The sequence below is a fragment of the Euleptes europaea genome, chromosome 1, assembly GCF_029931775.1.
Source record: "Euleptes europaea isolate rEulEur1 chromosome 1, rEulEur1.hap1, whole genome shotgun sequence".
Taxonomy (NCBI): domain Eukaryota; kingdom Metazoa; phylum Chordata; class Lepidosauria; order Squamata; family Sphaerodactylidae; genus Euleptes; species Euleptes europaea.
The window spans coordinates 28,023,273-28,046,087 of NC_079312.1; the positions used below are offsets into that span (position 1 = coordinate 28,023,273).

The 22,815-nt window shown below is 44.5% G+C and overlaps 1 protein-coding gene and 1 non-coding gene across 2 annotated transcripts; both read left to right on the plus strand.

The window, feature by feature from the left end:
- The first annotated feature begins 744 nt into the window (after positions 1–744).
- LOC130474453 (L-amino-acid oxidase-like) lies at positions 745–22,509 on the plus strand. The gene is made up of 7 exons (XM_056846075.1): positions 745–757; positions 4,703–4,917; positions 6,010–6,122; positions 9,134–9,335; positions 11,708–11,776; positions 18,314–18,447; positions 21,708–22,509. The coding sequence occupies exons 1-7, from the start codon at positions 745–747 to the stop codon at positions 22,507–22,509; spliced, it is 1,548 nt and encodes a 515-aa protein (XP_056702053.1).
- On the plus strand, positions 1,252–1,323 carry TRNAT-UGU (transfer RNA threonine (anticodon UGU)). Its single transcript has one exon. It is a non-coding gene; the product is annotated as a tRNA-Thr (tRNA).
- Positions 22,510–22,815: the final 306 nt, after the last annotated feature.

Below are 22,815 nucleotides of genomic sequence, written 5' to 3' on the forward strand. Positions count from 1 at the left end.
CCAAAGCAGCCATTTTCTCCAGGGAAATTGATCTTCTGGAGATCAATTGTAATAGCAGGAGATCTCCAGGTGCCACCTGGAGGTTGGCAACCCTATCTCCCTTTCTACCTCCCTTTCCATCCCCCTTTTCTGCAATTGGTCAATTTAATTCAATAGAGTTGAAAAGCTTGTGGATAACTGATTATTTGCTCGGGGGGTTGGGGGGGGTCAATGTTAAATGTATAAAGATGAGAGGGAGAGAAAATTAAAATAAACACCAGCCCTGATAAAGTAGGTGTTTAAAATAAAGACCAGTAATTGGTCGAGCAGCTAATATGGTGTAGATTCATATTAAGGAGACCTTTACCATGAAGTTTGCTAGGTGACTTTGAGCCAGACGCACCCTCTCAGCCTAACCTACCATACAGGGCTGTTGTAAGGATAAAATAAGGAAGGGAAAATAAACCTGTACGCTGCTTTGAGCTCCATGGAGGGCAGGATAAAAGGATCCTAATAAAGTAAACTGGTCATGTAGCATCTTCATGGATAAATGTGCTGATGGAAGCAACAGAGCCAGTTATGAAAATTATGTTTCTTTGTAGATTACACAATAATGAATTGTAATGGGAGGAGAATAGGAGAGCAGGTGCATCCATGATTTAGCCTCTTCGTTTGCGCTGCTATAAAAGCATCTGGTCAGCCTTGTTCTGCAAAGAACTCACTGCTGCCAAACTCCACTATCCGGGATCCTGAGGGTGAAGGCATATGGGTATCTTCTGTAAGTAACACCGTACCAAAGAAAGCAACCAGAGTTGCTGATTGCTTTTCATTTTAGACGTACGTTTGCACTATTCTGTTCCACTATACTTGCTCTTCAGAAACTGCTGCATTTTTTTTAACAACTTTTGTTTCAACCCTTCCCCTTTCTTCCACTCTCATTGTTGTCTTTTTTTGCACAAATTTTAGAATGTAAGCCCTTGGCAAGATTTGTCGTCTTGTACTCTGTAAAGTGTAAATATCACCACCATCAATTGCAGGGAGTGAGTCTCAGCTGGGACTTAATTCCAGAGGGGGGACCATGTTAGTCTATGGAAGAAAGAATAGCCGGGAGTCTTGGGGCACCTTGAAATAAGATTAAAAGACTATTCCAGGATAAGCTTTAGTGAGCTACAGCCCACTTCTTCAGATTCATGCCGCAGTTTTATGTATTATTCTAATTACTGGAAGCAAATTGTAACCAATGGGACTGAGAATCACTCTTGTTGTTTGAGAGGGGCTGTGGCTCAGTGGTAGAGCATCAGCTTTGTATGCAGAAGGACCCAGGTTCAATCCCCGGCATCTCCAGTTAAAGGGACTAGGCAGGTAGGTGGTGTGAAAGACCCCTGCCTGAGACCCTGGAGAGCTGCTGCTGGTCTGAGCAGACAGTACTGTCTTTGATGGACCAAGGGTCTGAGTCAGTAGAAGGCAGCTTCATGAGATAAACTGGCATGAGTCCACCATGGCATTGGCCTGGAGGCAGCAACCACCTGGTAGGAAAAGCTTCACTGCGACCACGAGCTGCCCTGCTCTGGAAGCATCAGGCCCATTGTGTTTGGTGCCATGCCCCAAATCACATGGCCCGTGCTGACTCAGATGATCATTTCCCGCTAGGAACTAGACAAGGATGTCCCCTGTCTCTGTTACTATTTCTGTTGGTGTTGGAATCACTATGTTGCAAGCTAAGGAGCATGGAGAACATTCGCGGACTAAAAATTAAAAACATGAATTTAAATTGAGAGCTTTCGTGGATGACCTCCTGTTAATTTTGGAAAACCCAACACAATCAATGAAGATATTGATGGAAACTTTGGACGACTTTGGAAGAATATCGGGATTTAAAGTTAATCAAGAAAAAACAAAGACAATATTCAAGAATCTGCCAGAAACAGAACAGCAGGAATTTACATTATATACAGGTTGGGAGAAGGCTAATAAGGTCAAATATTTGGGAATCTGGATCTCTGCAAAGAACAAAGAATTAATAACTAATAATTATCTTAAATTATGGGATAAAATAAAAACTGACATGATCATTTGGTCAAATAAAAGGCTGTCACTCTTGGGACGCATATCAACAGTCCAAATGAATATTTTACCAAGGATACTTTTCTTATTCCAAAATTTGCCTATAATATCACATGTTAAATATTTTGACACCTGGAGGAAAGACATATTAAACTTCATCTGGCAAGGGAAAAAACCGAGGATTGCCTATAAACATTTGGTGGACTCTAAAGTTAGAGGAGGTTTAGCATTACCTAACTTTCAACTTTATGCTGAAGCGGCCGCTTTAGTATGGCTAAAGGACTGGATGAACTTATCAAATTCGCGTTTGTTAGATCTTGAAGGCTTTAACAATATAAGTGGATGGCATGGCTATTTGTGGTATAATATAAAATATAAAATTAAGATACAAGCATCATTTCGTAACCATATAATCAGGTCCTCCTTATTTCGTATCTGGATGAGATATAAACATATTCTTGAACCAGTAACACCGATGTGGATATCACCCCAGGAAATGTTGACATTACGCCCACTTAGACCGAATAAATTTATTACCTACCAGGAGTTAATTAACTGGGAAGGAAAAAAATGCTCACTAAAAGACTTTCAGCTACTTAAAGACGATCTACAATGGCTTCAATATTATCAAATTAAATCAGTTTTTGCACAAGATATGAAAAATGGATTTTCTAAAGAAAAAATCGCCTTTTCACAGGATGTTATTAGATAATAATACTCAACTGATCTCTAAAATGTATAATCTTCTTTTAACAATATATTGTGAGCAGGAAATAATTAAACCAACAATGATTAATTGGGCTCAAACTGTGGGACATGATATTGCTTTAAATAAATGGGAAAGACTATGGTCGAAAGACCTGAAAGGAATAAATGCGCAGTCAATTCGAGAAAATATCTATAAAATGATGTATAGATGGCATTTAACACCTAAGAAGATCGCAAGGATTTACAAAGTGACATCCCCTAAATGTTGGAAATGTAATAAGGAAATTGGTTCCTTTTACCATATGTGGTGGACCTGTGATAAAGCTAAGGATTTTTGGGACATGATTTATAATGAACTAAGACTGATAGTACAAAAAAATATACCCAAAACACCAGAAATGATGCTATTAAGCATGATACCTGATGACTTGTTAACACAAAGGACTTTTCTGATTTATGCTACAACAGCTGCAAGATTGCTTTATGCAGCGAAATGGAAAGGGGCAGATACCCCTGGGGAAAAAGACTGGATTATGAAAATGTTTGAACTGGTGGAAATGGCAAAATTTACAGCCACTTTAAATCAAAAAGACAATGTACGATTTATGGGGGAATGGGAGGCTTGGATGAAATATTGTGAATATGAATTAGGACTGGAGAAAATGGAAGAATACCTTTTAATCTGATCTAGATGACACTATTATTATAATTAATTATATCAATAGAATATGTTATATGAAATTTAATTGAGTTATAAGAATAATTAAGATCAGACCATATCACGATGGGGTAGAATACTTTATTAAGAGGCGGACGGAGGTGATGGGGAAGTCGAAGAATTTTCCTTTATTTGTTTTTTTATAACGTATATAAGAAATTATAACAACATTTAGTTATGATTTAGAATTTCATATTACCTTCATTGTTGTTTGTTAACATGGAAAATTTGTATTACAAAAACCAATAAAAAATTTATTTAAAAAAAATGATCATTTCCCACTGGTGAGCATGGTCGTTGTTTCTCAAGACAGCGCCATGCATAATGCTCAGGGCCCCCACAATACAAACATAGATTCTGAGTATGCCGCCTGTTTTTTTCTACATCCGGCAACGAGGGCCAGGCAGTTCGCAATTGCATACGTTCATGGAGCTCGCTTGCCAGAGGCCCAGGTACAGGATTGCTGTGCCTGGCAGGCAGACTCTTTGGGGTACTTAACTGCTGCCACACCTCCCATTATGCTTGCGTCCAAGTGTCTGAGTGTCTGTTGATGCAGAGGCATAACAGTATCAAGGCCTGGAGGGTAGCAGGGCGGTCTACCCGTGCCAACTCATCCAGAATCCAGATTAGAGTCAGCCGTTCTTAACCACTACACCACGCTTCTTTCAGACTTCACCTATCGTCCCTCCTCCCAAAAACATACTGGTATTCAATGTAGGGTTGCCAACTCCAGCTTGGGAAAATCTTGGAGACTTGAGGGCATTGTCTGTGAATTTGGGGAGGGATTGTACCTTGAATCTATCGTATATCATACAGTCTGCCCTTGGAAGTTGCCATTTCCTTCAGGGAAACTTTTCTCTGTAGTCTGGAAATCAGTCGAAATTATGTGAGAACTCCAGGCCCCACCTGGAGGCTGACAAATGTAATTCAAAGGTACACTGCCTGTGAATGTGGAAGTTCCATTCAGCCCTCCTCGCCAGTAGGAACTGATAGACCTATTCCCTATGCATACCTCTAATCCCCCCTTTTAAAGCCAATGATGGTAACGGCCATCACAGCAACGAATTCCACCAACTGTATGTTGCATGAAGAGGTTTTGCTGTTATTTATTTTTTAATGCTGAACTGAGCTTGGATAACAGGAATCCTCAGGATGCGGGCAAAGAAGAAAATGTAGACGTAAAATGTATTTTTTGTGCGTGCTTTTATTTTTGTATTTGTTCATTTGTCGCAGTGCTCTCCTCATGGTGGTTCTTTGCCACACTTCTAAGTTGCAGTGGCCAAGAAAGCCCACTGGCAAAATGCTTCAAGGATCCAGATTATGACGACTGCCTAGATATAGCCAGGAATGGGCTGTGGAAACCAATGTACCCGAAACATGTGCTGATCGTGGGCGCAGGGATGGCGGGACTCAGCGCAGCCTATGTACTTGCAGAGGCGGGCCATAAGGTAAGGCCCTAACCAGGCACTCTTTCTCTCAGTCTAACCTACCTTGAAGGTTATTGTGAAGATAAAATACAGACGAGGAGAACCACTCTGAACTTCATGGAGGAGTGTGTGTGTCAAGTGCCATCAAGTCGCAGACGACTTATGGTGACCCCTTTTGGGGTTTTCATGGCAACAGACTAACAGAGGTGGTTTGCCAGTGCCTTCCTCTGCACAGCAACCCTGGACTTCCTTGGTGGTCTCCCATCCAAATACTAACCAGGGCTGACCCTGCTTAGCTTCTGAGATCTGACAAGATCAGGCTAGCCTGGGCCATCCAGGTCAGGGCTTCATGGAGGAAAGGTGGTATAAAAATGTCCTTTGTAGCCATCAAGAGGACATAGTCGAATGTACAGAAATCAGAAGTAATATAGCTCCATGTGTGAACAGGGTTGCCAGGTCCCGCTTCGCCACCGGTGGGAGGTTTTGGGGGCGGAGCCCGAGGAGGGCAGCCTGTCCCAAGGTCACCCAGCAGGTTTCATGGCTCAAAAGGGTATTGTTTTACAGTGCAGATGGGGGGTGACAGGGCTGAATGCTCCTCCATCTGAAAAGTTCCTTGCAGGAAGAAAACCGGCATGTAGGAGAGACCTGTCTCCCTGAAATCTAGGAGTTTTCGGTCACAGCTGATTTGATACAGTCATCTACTGTGCTTGTTTGTAAGAGGTAGGACCAAGAGCAGGGTTGCCAACTCTGGACTGAGAAATACCTGGAGATTTTTTGGGGTGGAGTCTGGGGAAGGTAAGGTTTGGGGAGGGGACAGACCTCAGCAAGGTATAATGACACATAGTCCACCATCCAAAGCAGTCTTTTTCTCCAGGGGAAGTGATCTCCATTGTCTGGAGATAAATTGTAACAGTGAGAGATTTCCAGGTGCCACCTGGAGGTTGACAACACTACCCATGAGTGAGAGAAGGACGGGGATGAGAGCTGAAGTTGTAATGCGAGAGTGTCCATTTCTCGGAAATAAGCCTTAGAGAGCGAAGAACCAAGGATGATGGAAATGCATCCACGCGTAAGAAACATCAAGGAAGTAAGCACTTTGATCTTTGCCTTCAGGTAACAGTTCTTGAAGCCAGCGAGAATGTGGGAGGACGAGCGCAGACCTATAGAAATTCCAAGGAAGGCTGGTATGCAAATCTGGGGGCCATGCGTTTTCCTGAGGAGCACAGGTAAGACATGAAGCAACCTCCTTATCTGATCAACTAACAGCCACTACCCCTCTTTTGCTCTGTTTGTATAGCTCTTTCCTTTGTTGCTTGCCAAACTTGAGCAGAAGAGATCTGTTCTCTTGGACTATGCACAAGGGTGGGGCCTGGAGATCTCCCAGAATTGCAAACGATCTCCAGACTACAGAGATCAGCTCCCTTGGAGAAAATGGCTGCTTCGGAAGGTGGAGTCCATGATATCATACCCTGGGGAAGTCCTTCCCAAATCCTGCTTTCCACAAGCACCACCCTCCAAATATCCAGGAATTTCACAACCCAGAGTTGGCAACCCTAGCTATGCACTCCAAAGGAAGGACTAAAACAGCACATTCCAAGGAGAAAGGGACTAAAAGTTAAGACCAGCCACGGTGCCTGTGTGTTCAGGAGCCAGGGAGAAGCTGGGCCTTGCTGAAGGAGTCCCTGGTGTGTGTTGGGGCGGGTGGGAGATAGGGCTTCCAGGTCCCTCGCTTTGACAGACTCTGGTTTTGGGACTTGTTCTCAGGACAGAAGGTTGAACTCTCAGGGCCACCAGCTAGCCCACACATCGGATGGCTTCTTTTAAGATATCTGTGCATGCCTGCTTGTGGAAACTCCGCAGAAATAGATCGGAGATGGGAGCCAGTAATCTTCCATTAAAACTCCACTGGCCATCTTGGCTATCGCTACCCTCAGCAATTCAGGGGTAGTCTCTGCAGGGCAAGGCTGGGTGGCGCTTCTGCCATAGCAGCACGGATGGAAACTGAGCGCCACCCCTTCGTAGGCTGCAACACACAGGGAGACTGAGTGGTGCAGAGGTGGAACCAGGAGCATGCTGGGAAATGAAAGGGGCCCTGCAGCAAGCCGCGCTGACTGGGCCCTGTGGGGCTACAAGCCAGTGCTCCAGAGGTCACTCAGCTCAGCGGTGCAAACAATGGGTATTAGTGCACCCGTTGCTCCCTCCTCAAAACTTAGGGTTGCCAGGTCCCTCTTCGCCACCAGTGGGAGGTTTTTGAGGCGGAGCCTGAGGAGGGGGGGGTTGGGATGGGGAGAGACTTAAATGCCCTAGAGTCCAATTGCCAAAGTGGCCATTTTCTCCAGGGGAGATCTCCAGCTAGTACCTGGAGGTTGTAATCAAACAAACGGCTTACAAGTGCTTACAGGAGCATGGAATTCAAAATATGAGATGTCTTACTTTTGCCGTCCCAAGATACAGGAAAGATACATTCCTTTAAATTTTGAATGAATTTTGCACGGAAAGATTGAAGGCTTGAGAAAGTCTACACGAAATGGAAGCTTACCGGATCTCCATTGCTTTACGTCTGGGCTTTACGTCTGGTTTCCGTTGCTATGTGATATATTTATGAACATTATAGACAACGAACTGATATGAACTGAGCGTTTACGCCAGCATATTTTCACAACTGTGTTTGTTTTGGGACTTCACCCATTGTTGTATATTTGTTGCTTTAGAAGTGTACCTGTTTTCAATATTCTCATTATATTCTTCTAATTGCAAGTATTGCTTTGTCTCTTTCCTATATTGGAAACATTTATTTGGTGCCATATTTTGAATTCCAAGTACCTGGAGGTTGGCAACCCTATCAAGACTAGCAACAGAACAGGAAAAGACAGTTGGTAAATTGACTCCGATTACCGTTGCCGATTAAGTGTTTTAGCCCCTAAGGCTCTGGCACAGTTGATAGAGCTTGGTTGTGCTTACTCCTGGCCACCTGCGACTCTCTGGGGCAGTGACCCATAGAGTCCACCCTTCAAAGCTGCCATTTCCTCCAGGAGAACTGATTGCTACAGTTGGGAGATCACTTGCCATTCCAAGAGAACTCCGGGCCCTACCTAGAGGTTGGCAACTAGAACTAAAAGCCAGCTGGTGTAGTGGTTAAGAGCGGTGGTTTGGAGAGGTGGAGTCTGATTTGGAGAACCGGGTTTGATTCCCCACTCCTCCACATGAGCGGCAGAGGCTAATCTGGTGAACTGGATTTGTTTCCCCACTCCTACACACGAAGCCAGCTGGGTGACCTTGGGCAAGTCACACTCTCTCAGCCCCACCTACCCCACAGGGTGTCTGTCGTGGGGAGGGGAAGGGAAGGTGAGTGTAAGCCAGTTTGATTCTTCCTTAAGTGGTAGAGACAGTCGGCATATAAAAACCAACTCATCTACTTCATCTTCTTAAAACTGTTTAATTTGTCTATCCCAACCTTCCTCTGAGGAACTCACACTGGCATACATGGAAATATTTCATCCTATGCCCTCCACAGAATAGTCTTGACAATCAACCTGTAAAGCAGTACAAACCACCCAGGTATGCTTAGCAATTATGCGTAGATATTCCTCCCTTCTTACAAGGAGCTCAAAGCCACAACAATTTCCTTTACAGTGCCATCCTAAGCGGAGTTAAACCCTTCTAAATTGGCATAACTCTGCTTAGGATGGCACTGTTAGCTTCTCAGCAGCCGATGGGGTAGGTTAGATTAAGGGATGATGACTGACCTAAGCTTTCTGGCACGGTGAGGATTTTAACCCAGGGTCCCCCAGTCTAGCTTCCACACCATGCTAGTTCTCAGTCACCCAACAGACTTCATTTCATTTTGCCAAGACTTTCCAGTCCCAGTGTGATTTGACTAGCACAGGGGTCCCCAGCTTTTTGAGCCTGTGGGCACCTTTGGCAATCAAAAGCCTTGCTGGGCAAAAGCCCCTCCCGTAGCCACACCCACTTTCTAAAAACTTTAGTTGGGCACCAGGAAAGGTTGGGAGCCCCTGGACGAGCACTTCGGATATAAAAATAAACACAATTGCCACTCGAGTAGCCTGCGCTTGCGCTCTCCGGAGGAGGAAGGGATAGAGCAACTTCCTCTTATCTGCGTCATGGTCCTGTTACTTAAATTCAGCTGTACAGTTTGGTACCAAATGCTCAGGGACCAGGTTCTGTGTCACTCTAAATGTTTGTCTTCGGTTCATGCTTTCCTCCTCTCTCTCCTCAGAATTGTCCGTGAATATATAAAGAAATTTGGCCTGAAGCTGTCCCAATTCCTTCACGGTAATCCAAATACCTGGTATTTCATTAACAACATCAGAAAGAGAGCCTGGGAAGTCAAAGAGAAGCCCAGCATCTTGGGATATCACCTGAGGCCTGAAGAAGAAGGCAAATCTGCTGGGCAGTTATTTCGTGATGTCATCGAAAAGGTCTGGATGGTGTTTTTTTTTAATTGTTTAAAAACTGTCAGTTAATAGATAAATAATAAGGTACTTCTTATGCATACAATATCCACAATATGATGAATCCATAAGAGCTTAGAAAATTCCATCAAAGTAGATAACAGTCGTCATAATCATAGAGGAGAGAATAACAATACAGAATTATTCACAGAAAATAATCTCAAAATAAGTGATCAAATACATTATTAAAGACATTCTACTACCTCCTTCTCTGTCATGTTCACTAGAATATACTGATTCCAGATTTGTATAACAAGACCAGGTTCAGTCATTACAAACCAAACCCTACCTAACCACTGTATTTTTCTGGAATAGTTTGATGTTTCCAAATTTGAGCTAATGTCATTCTGGCTGTGATAATTAAATGATTCACTAAGACAACACCTTATGCACATCTTAACATGGTGAGGGTGTTTGTGTGTGTCAGCGAAGTTGGGAGCAATACCGTAAGGGGTCTAGACTCTATCAAGAGACTAAACTCCTAGCAGAGTCACTCACGACGGAATGGTCACAGCTGAGACACCAGATGAAGATGCGTCCACCCACTTCAGGGATCAATGGCCACATCAGCAGAAGAGAGCAGGCAGTTCCAATGGTGATGAGGGCAGAGGAATCCTTGAAGGCTAGCTACTGGGCAGCAGCAGTAGTGGAAGGTGACATTGGTGGAGGATCTTTTGTAGACAACAGCAGTGCCACTATGGCTAACCCTGGTTAGTACTGCGCAGAAGAAGGCACTGGTAAACCACTTCTGACCAACCTTTACCTTGAAAACCCTATGATGAGACAATCCAAAAAGAAAAAAGATATAGTGCTGGAAGATGGGACCCCCCCCCCCAGGTCGGAAGGCTGAGCGCTACTGGGGCAGAGTGGAGGACAAGTACGAGTAGCGGCTGTTCTTAATGATGCGACTGAACTAAAGCCGAAAGGATATTCAGTGGTTGACGTGAATGGATGCAAAAGGAAAGTCCAAAGCGGTTGTCACATATAATTGGAACATGGAATGTGAGAAGCATGAATCAAGGTAAGCTTGAAATTGTACAAGAGATGGATTGACTCTATAAAGGAAGCCACGGACCTCAAGCTGCAAGATCTGAGCAAGGTTGTTAAGGATAGGACACTTTGGAGGCCATTGATTCATAGGGTCGCCATGAGTCAGAAACGACTTGACGGCACTTAACACACACACACACAAGACAACATGGTCTTTTACTCTACATGATGCCTGTTCCAGCAAATATGTCATCAAAGACAAGTAGAGTCTAGGGAGGGAGGGATTTGGAGAGGCCGGTTTTCAGAATTGTAGAAAAATCTCCACACTACAGAGATCGATTCCCCTGGAGAAAACAAATACTTTGGAGGGTGGACTCTTTTTCATTGTATCCCACTTCCCAGGCTCCACCCCCAAATCTCCATGAGATCCCCAACCGGGATCTGGCAACCCTACCTGCCTGCTACAGATGCATGGATGGCCTTCCCTTTGTGCAGCTTCCACCAGCCGACCTGCTCACAAACCTTTTCACTTGCTTGGTTTGGATTTCTTCTGTGCCCATTTTATAACACAACTCCTAAATATGAAGCCCATCCTCAAAGCCGGCAGATTCTCTAGGGGAACAGATCCCTGTAGTCTAGCGATCAGTTGTAATTCCAGGAGATCCTTGCCCCATTGCATACCCACTAACATTTTGTTCCTATTTTATTTTGTGAAATGTTGGTGGTTATGCAGTTCTGTTTTTGCCGTGGCACAGAGAGGTAAGCTGCAGTACTGCAGTCCCAAGCTCTGCTCACGACCTGAGTTCGATCCCAACGGAAGTCAGTTTAAGGTAGCCCGCTCAAGGTTGACTCAGCCTTCCATCCTTCCGAGGTCAGTGAAATGAGTATCCAGCTTACTGCGGGTAAAGGGAAGATGACTGGGGAAGGCACTGGCAAACCACCCCGCAAACAAAGTCTGCCTAGAAAACGTCAGGATGTGACGTCACCCCATGGGTCAGGAATGACCCGGTGCTTGCACAGGGGACCTTTACCTTTACCTTTAACAGAAACCCAAGGTTTACTGAAGTTTGGCAGGCCACCATATGTGAATGCTTTCAGCTTGACGGGTAAAACATGTGAGGGCTGGAGACAATACCTCTGTCTGGTCCTCCAGAAATCAATCTGTTAGTTAGGAGTAGTACCCGTGTCTCACCGCAACCTAAAAAATCAAGGATTGGGTTCTGAGACAAAGAGAAGCGTCAAATGTTAGATCAATTTTTCTCTGCTATTGCTGTGACTTTGTCTTGTTTTCCTCACTCCTTACATTACCTTTTCTTTTGATCCTGACTTTTTCTTGATGTTCATCCCAGGTAATAGAAAAGGAGCAGAGGACAAACTGCAGCTACTTGCTTCAAAAATATGACTCCTACTCAACCAAGGTAAACGAAGCTTCCCTAAAGCAACAGTCCTAACTTTTGTAGTGCAAAGAACCAACAATGGTGCATGGGCGTGTCATGGGGAATACTCATGCCTTGCAAGGAGCCCTTCTCCAGAGCTGAGTCCAAAATAAGAGCTTATTCATTATGCTGTTTTGGAATAGGAAAAGTAGTGTTTTTGATTGGTTAACTTAACTTTGTGTCCAACGGGAAGAAGAGCTTGCCTGTTGTTCCAGGAACATGCTTCTCACTTTGGAAGAGGACTAGAGTTCAGAATCACAGACAAGCCTATACCCAAGGAGAAGGGTCCATCTAGCATTCTGGGGAGAGGGCATGGCTCAATGGCAGAATGCGTGCCATGGGTTCAGGAAAATGGCTCAATTTGGAAGTGCATTGGAAAACTGCTTCCTTGTGGTACAGAAGAAAAAAAATAGGGGTACTGAAATCTGAATTCCAGTATTTGTGACTTGATACAATTGGTGGTGGAGGTGGCTGTGTTTGGCAGCACCTAATATAAACTACGTAATGCAAGGGCACTTCTGGGCACCATTGGTGCCCCACATGGCACCCGCAGCTCGTCCCACCTTCAGTCCCCAGCATCTCTATTTAAAGAATCCCACTTGGGGAAAACCTTTCTCCAACCGACCCTCAAGAACCACAGCCAATCAGAACAGAGAATCGTGGCGTGGATGGCCCTGTGACCATGTATGCATGGCTCTATGACTATGGTTGCATATGTTTCTGTTTGAATACATAGTCCACACCCACTTCATAATAGTCCAATGTAAGGAAGTGATTTTCTTTTCACCAAGGCTCACTTCTTTGTCTACGGAGTTGCTGGCCTAAGTCTTAACACTGGCTAAAGCAAATGCAAGAGCCCTGTAGTGCAGAGTGGTAAGCTGCAGTACTGCAGCCCAAGCTCTACTCACGACCTGAGTTCGATCCCGACAGAAGTCGGTTTCAGGTAGCCAGCTCAAGGTTGACTCAGCCTTCCATCCTTCCTGGGTTGGTAAAATGAGGATTCAGCTTGCTGGGGGTAAAGGGAAGATGACTGGGGAAGGCACTGGCAAACCACCCCGCAAACAAAGTCTGCCTAGGAAACGTCAGGATGTGACGTCACCCCATGGGTCAGGAATGACCCAGTGCTTGCACAGGGGACCTTTACCTTTAAAGCAAATACAAGCATACCTCAGAGATATTGTGGGTTTGGTTTCAGATCGCCGCAATAAAGGGAATATCGCAATAAAGCGAGTCACACAATTTTTGTTGTTTCCCGGTGCGTATAAAAGTTATGTTTTCACTATACTGTAGTCTACTAAGAGTGCAATAGCATTATGTCTTAAAAATGTACAGTAATAATAATGAAAAAGTTTGAAATATTGTGAGAATTACCAAAATGTGACATAGAGACACAAAGTGAGCACGCGCAGTTGGGAAAATGGCGCAGATAGACTTGCTTGAAAATGCAATATATGTGATGCGCAATAAATTGAGGTGCAATAAAATAAGGTATGCCTGTAAACACTCATTCTAAGAAAGGTCTTTTATGCATGACTGTTTCACTCACTGTCACCTGAAGTGGTCATGTGCTGTGATAGGTGACTAAAGTTTTTAGATCTTGTATTTCACTGAAAAATACTTTATCTTATTTAACCAAGTACTCCAAGCACTGATACAAACTTTGAATTAAATAATTCCTTTTTGTTGTAGTTACTTTAGTATAACAATGCAAAAATAGAATGTAAAAACACAAATATATATATGAGTTGGTTACATGGAAAAATATAACATATTCTAGCAAAGTAGTATTGATCTGGATACTGGTGCACAGAAATATAAATTCATACCTGGATGGCCCAGGCTAGCCTGATCTCGTCAGATCTCAGAAGCTAAGCAGGGTCAGCCCTGGTTAGTATTTGGTTGGGAGACCACCAAGGAATACCAGGATTGCTGTGCAGAGGAAGGCACTGGCAAACCATCTCTGTTAGTCTCTTGCCATGAAAACCCCAAAAGGGATCACCATAAGTCAGCTGCGACTTGACATCACTTCACACACACACACAAAGAGTCATGTTGGGAAGCCCTTCCCAACAGCCCAACAGCATACAGGCCTCAATGGGAGAGGATCTCCAACGTTTTGCAGTGTTGGATGCACATGTATACCTTACCATAGTTGTTGACATCAAAATAATGTTTTGGGAAAATTTCTACGCTCTCACTTCTCAAAAGACACCAAAATTCATTAATCAGACAAAACCTGTTTTGATAAACCTTAATCTTTAACTTTGATCCCATGTCTGACGGACATCTGACTAGGGCTGTTGATTCGGTTCAGCCCAAACTGAAAATCAGCCGAATTTCCCTTGATTCGGTGGTTTTTAGTTCGGGACGAACTGAACTCAAAAGTGGCAGGAAAAGGGGGGGCCGAATTCAGTGAGTTCGGGAATTCACGAATAAATCCGGCCAATTCGGGGCCGTCAGTAAGCAGCATAACCTTCAGTAAGCAGCATTCTCCTCCCCCGGCCAATCGGTGGTCAAGCTGGGTCTTCTTCTAGCCAATCAGTCAGGATTGAGTACTGGAGGAATCAGCTGATGTGAGGCCCGGCCGGAGAGAGAGAGAGAGAGGGAAATCCTTGTGTGTGTGTGCGGGGGTGCTTGTGCACATTCGCTCCTTTCCGTGGCTGCAGGGGGCGCATTTTTTGGGGTACAAACCCCAAACTTTCAGGGGATATTCAGACAAGCCTTCTTAAGAGACCACCAAAGTTTTGTAAACATTGGGTCAGGGGTTGGTTCTTGTAGGTTATCCGGGCTGTGTAACCGTGGTCTTGGAATTTTCTTTCCTGACGTTTCGCCAGCAACTGTGGCAGGCATCTTCAGAGTAGTAACACTGAAGATGCCTGCCACAGTTGCTGGCGAAACGTCAGGAAAGAAAATTCCAAGACCACGGTTACACAGCCCGGATAACCTACAAGAACCAATGAACTCTGACCGTGAAAGCCTTCGACAATATATTGGGTCAGGGGGTCCCGAGATATGGGCTCCCCCCTTTTTCTTTCCATGGCTGCAGGGGGCGCATTTTTGGGTGTGCCGACCCCAAACTTTCAGCGGAGCATCAGACAAGGCTTCTTAAGAGACCCTCCCAAGTTTTGTAAACATTGGGTCAGGGGGTCCCGAGATATGGGCTCCACCCCTTTTTCCTCTCCCCCCTTTTCCATTTCCGTGGCTGCAGGGGCGCTTTTTTGGGGGTGCAGCCCCCAAACATTTATCATAGCTTCAGACAATCCTTCTTAAGAGACCACCCAAGTTTTGTAAAGATGAGTTCAGTGGGGGCAGAAATATCGGCTCCCCCCTTTTCTCTTTCTGTGGCTGCAGGGGGCGCATTTTTGGGTGTGCCGACCCCAAACTTTCAGCGGAGCTTCAGACAAGGCTTCTTAAGAGACCACCCAAGTTTTGTAAACATTGGGTCAGGGCCCCCCGAGATATGGGCTTTCCCCTTTTCCCTATTGGGATGAATGGATCACGCTCGAGAGATGCATACATATGGATCTCATATTGGATACAAATGGAATCATATTGGATTACCCAGCCTCCCAGCCCCCCATGATGGAACAGAAGACAGCCACAGTAAGACCCCTTTGGGGGCTTTAATCTGTAATTTTTCTTTTCTGTGTGTGTGTGGGGGGGGAAAGCAGAGTCTGTGTGTGTGTGGGGAGGGAGCAGTTTCTGTGGGTGGGGGGGGAAGCCAAAGGGGGCTTTTGCCGGTTCTGCCTGGGGTGTGTGTTCCCCCTCCAGTCTCTCTCTCCCTGGTTTGAGGGGGGGCTTCATTTTTATGTCTTCAGGTTTTCCCTCATTCATAAGATCAGTTAGGTTATTTTGATGCTTGCTCAAAACTGGTTTTCAAATGGTGACTTAAAGAATGCATCTGCCTGGTCCCAAGTCCAATGCAAAAGGAGAAATTCCACCCCCTCCTGCTCATTTTGCATAGCTAGCTGCCTCTGTCCCTTTCCATGGTTTGCAAACTCCCAGGTGTCAGGTGTTGCTTTGCACTGTTGCAAAGGTGTTGCATTGCGTGCTTGTGTTGCTTTGCAGTTGTATTGTTTTGCAAAATTCTTCACACCTGCCCCGCCCTTTGCATGTTTGCAAAGGTGTTGCTTTGCAGCTGTGTTGCTTTGCAAAGTTCTTAGCACCTGCCCCGGCCTTTCTCTCATCAGCTGTTTGTCGGGGCTGGGAGCTTTGTGCGTGGGAGGCAAGCTCTGCCCAGAGATGCACATTAAGGGTGGGGGGACCCCTTTCGGGGCCCATATCTCAGCCCCCCCTGACCCAATCTTTACAAAACTTGGGGGGTCTGGCAAGAAGGGTCCTTTGAAGCTCCTCTGAAAGTTTGGGACCTCTATCCCCAAAAATGCCCCCCCAGAGCCGCGGAAAGGCGCGGTTGTGTTTTTAATAGCTTTATTCGGCCGAATTTTTTTCCCGAACTTTGAATTCCCGCCGAATTGCACGGACCCGAAGCGGGGGAGTTCGGACTTCGGCATATCCCGAATCTAAACGGGCCGAATTCAGCCGAATCCGAACTATACTGAATTTTTTTTAATTCAACAGCCCTACATCTGACGTATAGAATACAAATATCAAAAGATATTGTTCAAATAACAAGTTTACTTCTCACGTATTACTTCAAAGACTGTTAACCACAAAGACTAGACATGTCATTATTAAAATTCGTGTACAAGACATTTCCATATAATTGAAAGCCAAACAAGATCATATGAGTAAGGAAATATCCTTCTTATTCCCATTGGGGGTGGGGGAAGGAATGAGACAGATTTAAAAGGTCATTCTGACCTTTTTTTTCTGTACTCTATACTTCACTTATCAGTAAAAACTACAAATTTGCAAGTCTGTCTGGCTTTGTTCACAAGCAGCTGCATTCTGCTGACGTCTGATTTCTGCTCTGTTTCTTTCACAACCACTCACTTAACTGTATTTTAAATGCCACTTTATGTTTCATTCAAGAAAATCTAAAAACTCATTCAAAACTATGCTGAAGTTTTCCAGTAATTTATACTTTTAACACAAAATACATTGAAAAACTAGAACACACACCTCTGATGACTTCGGGTCTTTGGTTGATTGTGCATACTGTTTCTGACTGTCAAAGGTCGCCTTGATCTCCCCCTGCCTTTGTCCATTTTTTTCAAATTCAAGATAATATAAGTCCCTGAAAATGTGGGGAAATGCAGGGGGGAGAGCGAGGCGACCTCTGACTGTTGGAAACAGTATGCATAATCAATACAAAGACCCGAAGTTGTCGGAGGGGTGACGGCGAGTGAGACAGCCACGCATAAAAGAGCAAAATTACCAACACACTTGTAAAAAAAGGATCTGTGACTAAATGAGGAAGTGCCACCCTGAATTTGGAGAAAATGATGAGGTAGGATGAAATATGAAATGCGATTTGTTAAGTGGAATAATACAGTCTCGGGGCAGGGGGATTAGCAAATCTTAAAGAGTCCAGTGATACCAAGAAGCTCAATACCCAGTATCAAGTATTACTTCAAGCTCACAGACAGGCAGGAGAACATGGCCATGTCGCCCCATGTCATCCAAAGGTCAGCTTAGCCCTCATGTAGCTGAGATTTCCCTATTGGTTAAGCATTCCCAAATTGTTCTTCAAAGCTATAATGACGATAAGATCTTATTTAAAAACAAAATCCTAAAAGCTGGAAATCTTGGGATGCCCTATTGTATATCACTCGAGGAAATTCAAGTGATGAGTGGCAAGCAGTGGCTGGCCCTGCGCGGCCCAGGGCCCTGGGGCTTCCGCCTGGTGGGCAGCAAAGACTTCGAGCAGCCCCTCACTGTCTCCAGTGTAAGCAGCGGGGAGACCCCAGCCCTGCACCGCAGCCCCGCAGGGGCATGCTGCCTCGCACCCCCCTCCGCTCTGCCGCCTTGTTGCTGGGGGGAGTCCCCCCCCCCGCAGAGGCTGCAAGAGACCTCCCCCAGTTGCAAATGCCAGGCTTCGGCTTTGGGGGGGAGTGTCTCCAGGGATCCTTTTTCCTGTTTTGAAACTACATAAGGAAATACATCGTGGTATAAGCGTTTTGGGGAAAAACAGATGTCTGGCGCTTCCAAAGCATTTCCAAGCCGAAACGGGAGGTCTGAGGTGCAATCTAACTGGGATAACACGTTTTTTTTAAACGTAGTATATACTGAGTGCATTAGGCCCCCCAGTTAAAGAGGAAAGCAATGGAAGAAGATGTGGGAATTGTCTTGTTGAAGCCCCTGAGAGCTTATGGAATCCTTAAGGGGGTAGATGTTGGCAGTTGGGGGATTTCCAAATTATTCCCATTTCCTACAGTTGCCTCTTAAGCTCCTAGTTGTTGGATAATAAATTTGGTGGTCACGTAGCAAAATCAAAGGTGCAGTTAGGTACCCGTACCTCTGCATATATAGCACATACTGCTTGGTTAAATCTCATATGAAAAATGACCCTGGGACCATTCTGCTCATCAGACCTGGAACTCTTTTCTCCCTTAACAGCAATATTTAACCGAGGTAGCAAACATGAGCCATGGCGCTGTCCAGATGATTGGGGACTTGCTAAACCAGGATTCTGGCTATTATGAGGCCTTCATCGAGTGCTTGAAAGGGGAAATCTTCACATTCTCAAGGAGGTAAGCAAATGTGCCTTGGTGGTGAAACTGGGAAGGATGAACTCTAGCTGAGAGAAAACCTAGTCGTTTGGGATCAGTGTGTATTTGCCAGTGTTGCAATCATGTGGCACATGGTCAAAGACCCCACAGTGAAGCCAACATAAATCCATTGACCAAGAAGAGGACGTACTTACCACAGAGATTTATTTATTTATTTTCAATATTTGTGCGCCCACCTTGCTACTTCCCAAAATGGGGCCCAGGGTACCAAGAGACAGAAACGACTAAACGACTAAACAGTGACACACAACCCTGAATGTATGTTTCCAAACCTGTCAAGGGGGCTCATGATATGGATAGGACAGGGGATGGGAAACTGCTTTGCCTTCATATCTCTATGAAGCTGTGTACTTTTTGCCTGGCACTGGTTAACCCGCATTGGGCACCATTCAATTTGGGATCAGTCCACAGCACTGGGTTCCCACTGACTTGTATCTCTGCACTTTCCTAACTTTACATTATCTACACTACAGACAGAAATGCATAGCATAGCATAGCAGTCAGGAGGGGCAACTATCGGACCATTGCATTAATTTCTCATGCAAGTAAAGTGATGCTCAAAATCTTACAGCAAAGGCTGTTACCATATATGGAACGAGAAATGCCTGATGTTCAAGCTGGTTTCAGAAAAGGAAGAGGCACTAGAGATCATATTGCAAATATACGCTGGTTACTGGAGCGTACGAGAGAATTTCAGAAGAAAATCAGCTTGTGTTTCATAGATTACAGCAAAGCTTTTGACTGTGTGGATCATGAAAAGCTATGGCTGGTTTTAAAGGAAATGGGTGTGCCACTACATCTGATCGTTTTGATGCGCAACCTGTACTCTGGACAAGAGGCCACAGTTAGAACAGAATATGGAGAAACGGAATGGTTTCCAATTGGCAAAGGTGTCAGACAAGGATGTATTTTATCTCCCTATCTCTTCAATCTATATGCAGAACATATAATTAGGAAAGCTGGATTAGATTTAGATGAAGGTGGAGTGAAAATTGGAGGGAGGAACATTAATAATTTGAGATATGCTGATGACACTACATTATTGGCAGAAAATAGTGAAGATTTGAAACAACTATTGCTGAAAGTTAAAAGAGAAAGTGCCAAAGCAGGACTACAGCTGAACATCAAGAAAACAAAAGTAATGACTACAGGAGAATTACACAACTTTAAGGTTGACAATGAGGAAATTGAAATTGTTCAAGACTTTCTATTCCTTGGCTCCACCATCAACCAAAAGGGAGACTGCAGCCAAGAAATTAGAAGGAGATTGAGACTGGGAAGGGCAGCCATGAAGGAGCTAGAAAAGATTTTGAAGTGTAAGGATGTGTCACTGGCCACCAATACTAGATTAATTCATGCCATCATATTCCCTATTACTATGTATGGGTGTGAAAGCTGGACAGTGAAGAAAGCTGATAGGAAGAAAATAGATTCCTTTGAAATGTGGTGTTGGAGAAGAGTGTTACGGATTCCGTGGACTGCCAAAAAAACAAATCAGTGGGTTATAGATCAAATCAAGCCTGAACTGACCCTAGAAGCTAAAATGACTAAACTGAGGCTGTCGTATTTTGGTCACGTCATGAGACGACAAGAGTCACTGGAAAAGACCGTCATGATAGGAAAAGTTGAGGGCAGCAGGAAAAGAGGAAGACCCAACAAGAGATGGATTGACTCAATAAAGGAAGCCACAGCCTTCAATTTGCAAGATCTGAGCAAGGCTGTCAAAGATAGGACATTTTGGAGGACTTTCATTCATAGGGTCGCCATGAGTCGGAAGCGACTTGACGGCACTTAACACACACACACAGGAGGGGCAGCCGCTAGTGTGCTGGACTTGGAGGAAGGACAACTTAAACATGTGGCTGATCCTTTCTTGTGCCTGTAGTGATGGGTATGGTCTTACCCCAGCTGAAGTTCCATACATTTATTAAAATACAATTAAACCCAAACAACCAAGTAGAACCAGCAAGAAAGCAGCACAATTTGTGCAATACTAAATACCTGAGTGAATAGCCATGTTTTTATTCTGCACCTAAAAACAAGATGTGGGGGGAGGAGGAGTTATAAGAGTTAAACTGATATAATAGCACTGTAATATAGAACTACCCTGACTGTTACTATCAGGAACCAATAATGAAGCCCAGCAAATCTGAAGGCTGGTACATGATACACAACATGGTAGTTGTGAGTTTCCTGCATTGTGCAGGGGGTTGGACTAGATGACCCTGGTGGTCCTTTACAATTCTATGATTCTATGATGGTTTTTCACTGGAAGACTCTCCACTGCATTGGGTACAAACCAGCTCTAAGAGCAAAAAACATGCAGTACAAAAATGCCCTTCAATAATGAGGTATTCAGGAGGTCCTGAAAGAAACAGATTATATTTTCCATAAAGTCTTTAAGAAAGGTATTATTTTTCCTGTAGCAGACTTAGCTGGGATAGAGGACTGCCTATTCAACAACAACAACAATTTGTACCCTGCCCTCCCCCAGCAAGCTGTGCTCAGGGTGGCTAACATCATATAAGTACACATACGATATACAAAATACAGATATAATACAAGTTAAAACTAACAATCTCATCCTGATGGCACCCAAACTGCTCCACCTTAGGGAGGGTGTTACTTCAAGGTGATCGTGCATCAATACCCACTGTCAATGACTCAGGATCAGAGGAGCAGGCCTGTTACATTAGGTGCTTTGGAACACAGGCAGGACAAGGCTGCTGCAGCCGTCTTGTTTGGGGGCTTCCTAGAGGCACCTGGTTGGCCATGTGTGAACAGACTGCTGGACTTGATGGACCTTGGTATAATCCAGCAGGGCCTTTCTTGTATTCTTATGACCCTCAGTCTGGGGGAGGGGAGAAAGGATGAAGACAGAAAGGACATGGGGATAAGGAAACACCATAAAGGAAAGAGGAAGGATGGGAAAGGAAGGCAGCAGTAGGGGGGGGATTAAAGGAAAGAGCCAAGGGGGAAGGAGAAGAAAGGGAAGGAGAAAAGGAGGCCGGCTCTTAATGTAATACTGTCGCTGCCCTCAACCATAAGCCTGGAGGAACATCTCTGCCTTACAGGCTCTGTGAAACTATTTCAAGAACAGTTTCTGCTCCCAAGGTGGTGAAGAGGTTTTGCCTCTGGAGTGTACTAGTGGGGGGAAATATTGTGAAGAGGGCCCTCTCTCTCTTCCAACTCATTTATTCGAGTCTGCTTTTGTCTTACAGCTATGATGAAGTAGACGGAGGCATTGATCTACTACCAAGATCCATTTACGAAACCATTTCAGATCAGGTGCTCTTGAATGCCAGAGTGGTCCGCATAATACAAAGGAACGGTGCTGTTACTGCTGTTTATAAAACACTTGACCAATCATTGTCAAGTGTGACAGCCGACTATGCCATTCTTACCCCTACAGCAAGGGCCACCCGACGAATCTATTTTGAACCACCCCTCTCAGCTAAAAAATCGCATGCCTTCCGATCCATCCACTACAGGAGCGCCACCAAGATCTTCCTTGGTTGCTCCAAGAAGTTCTGGGAGGCTGATGGCATTCATGGTGGGATGTCCGTCACTGATCGTCCATCCCGATTCATCACCTACATGGCCAGTAATTTCTCCAGTAGCTTTGGGGTACTCTTGGCTTCCTACGTCTTAAGCGATGACTCCACTTTTTTCTTGTCTCTCAGCCATGAAGACATCATTAACATCATCCTGGATGACCTGTCAGTCATCCACCAGCGGCCTAAAGACGAGATACGACGTATCTGTAGGTCCTCAGTGATTAAACGATGGGACCTGGATGAGCACGCCATGAGTGGCTTCACTCGGTTCACTCCCTACCAGTTTACGGAATATGTTCAACCTCTTCAGCAGCCAGAACGCAGACTCTATTTTGCTGGGGAGCACACCAATTTGATCCATGGTTGGGTAGACAGTGCAATAGTGACAGGATTGAGAGCAGCAAGAGCGATCAATCACTTGTGTGGGAAGCATTCCCAGCTCAGACCTACTAAGAATGATGTTTAACAACAGAGCTTCAAAAGAATCAATACCTATTAAGAACTTCAACCCGGGTTAAGTCAAAATTTCTTACAGCATTTAGAGGTTGAACTTTAACCTAAAGGTCAGCCCCAAAAGTCGGAGGTTTTAGATTATGGATATGCTATGACAATGGACATACATAGTCACAATGTATTTGTAAATATCTGATTATTATTTTTTTTTAGTTATGCAATAGGTAATTTAGAAAACTGACAAATGAATAACCAATATAAGATCTTAACAGTGCAAGTCTAAAATCAAAAGTAAAGCTATTTATGATTATTTAGTAAT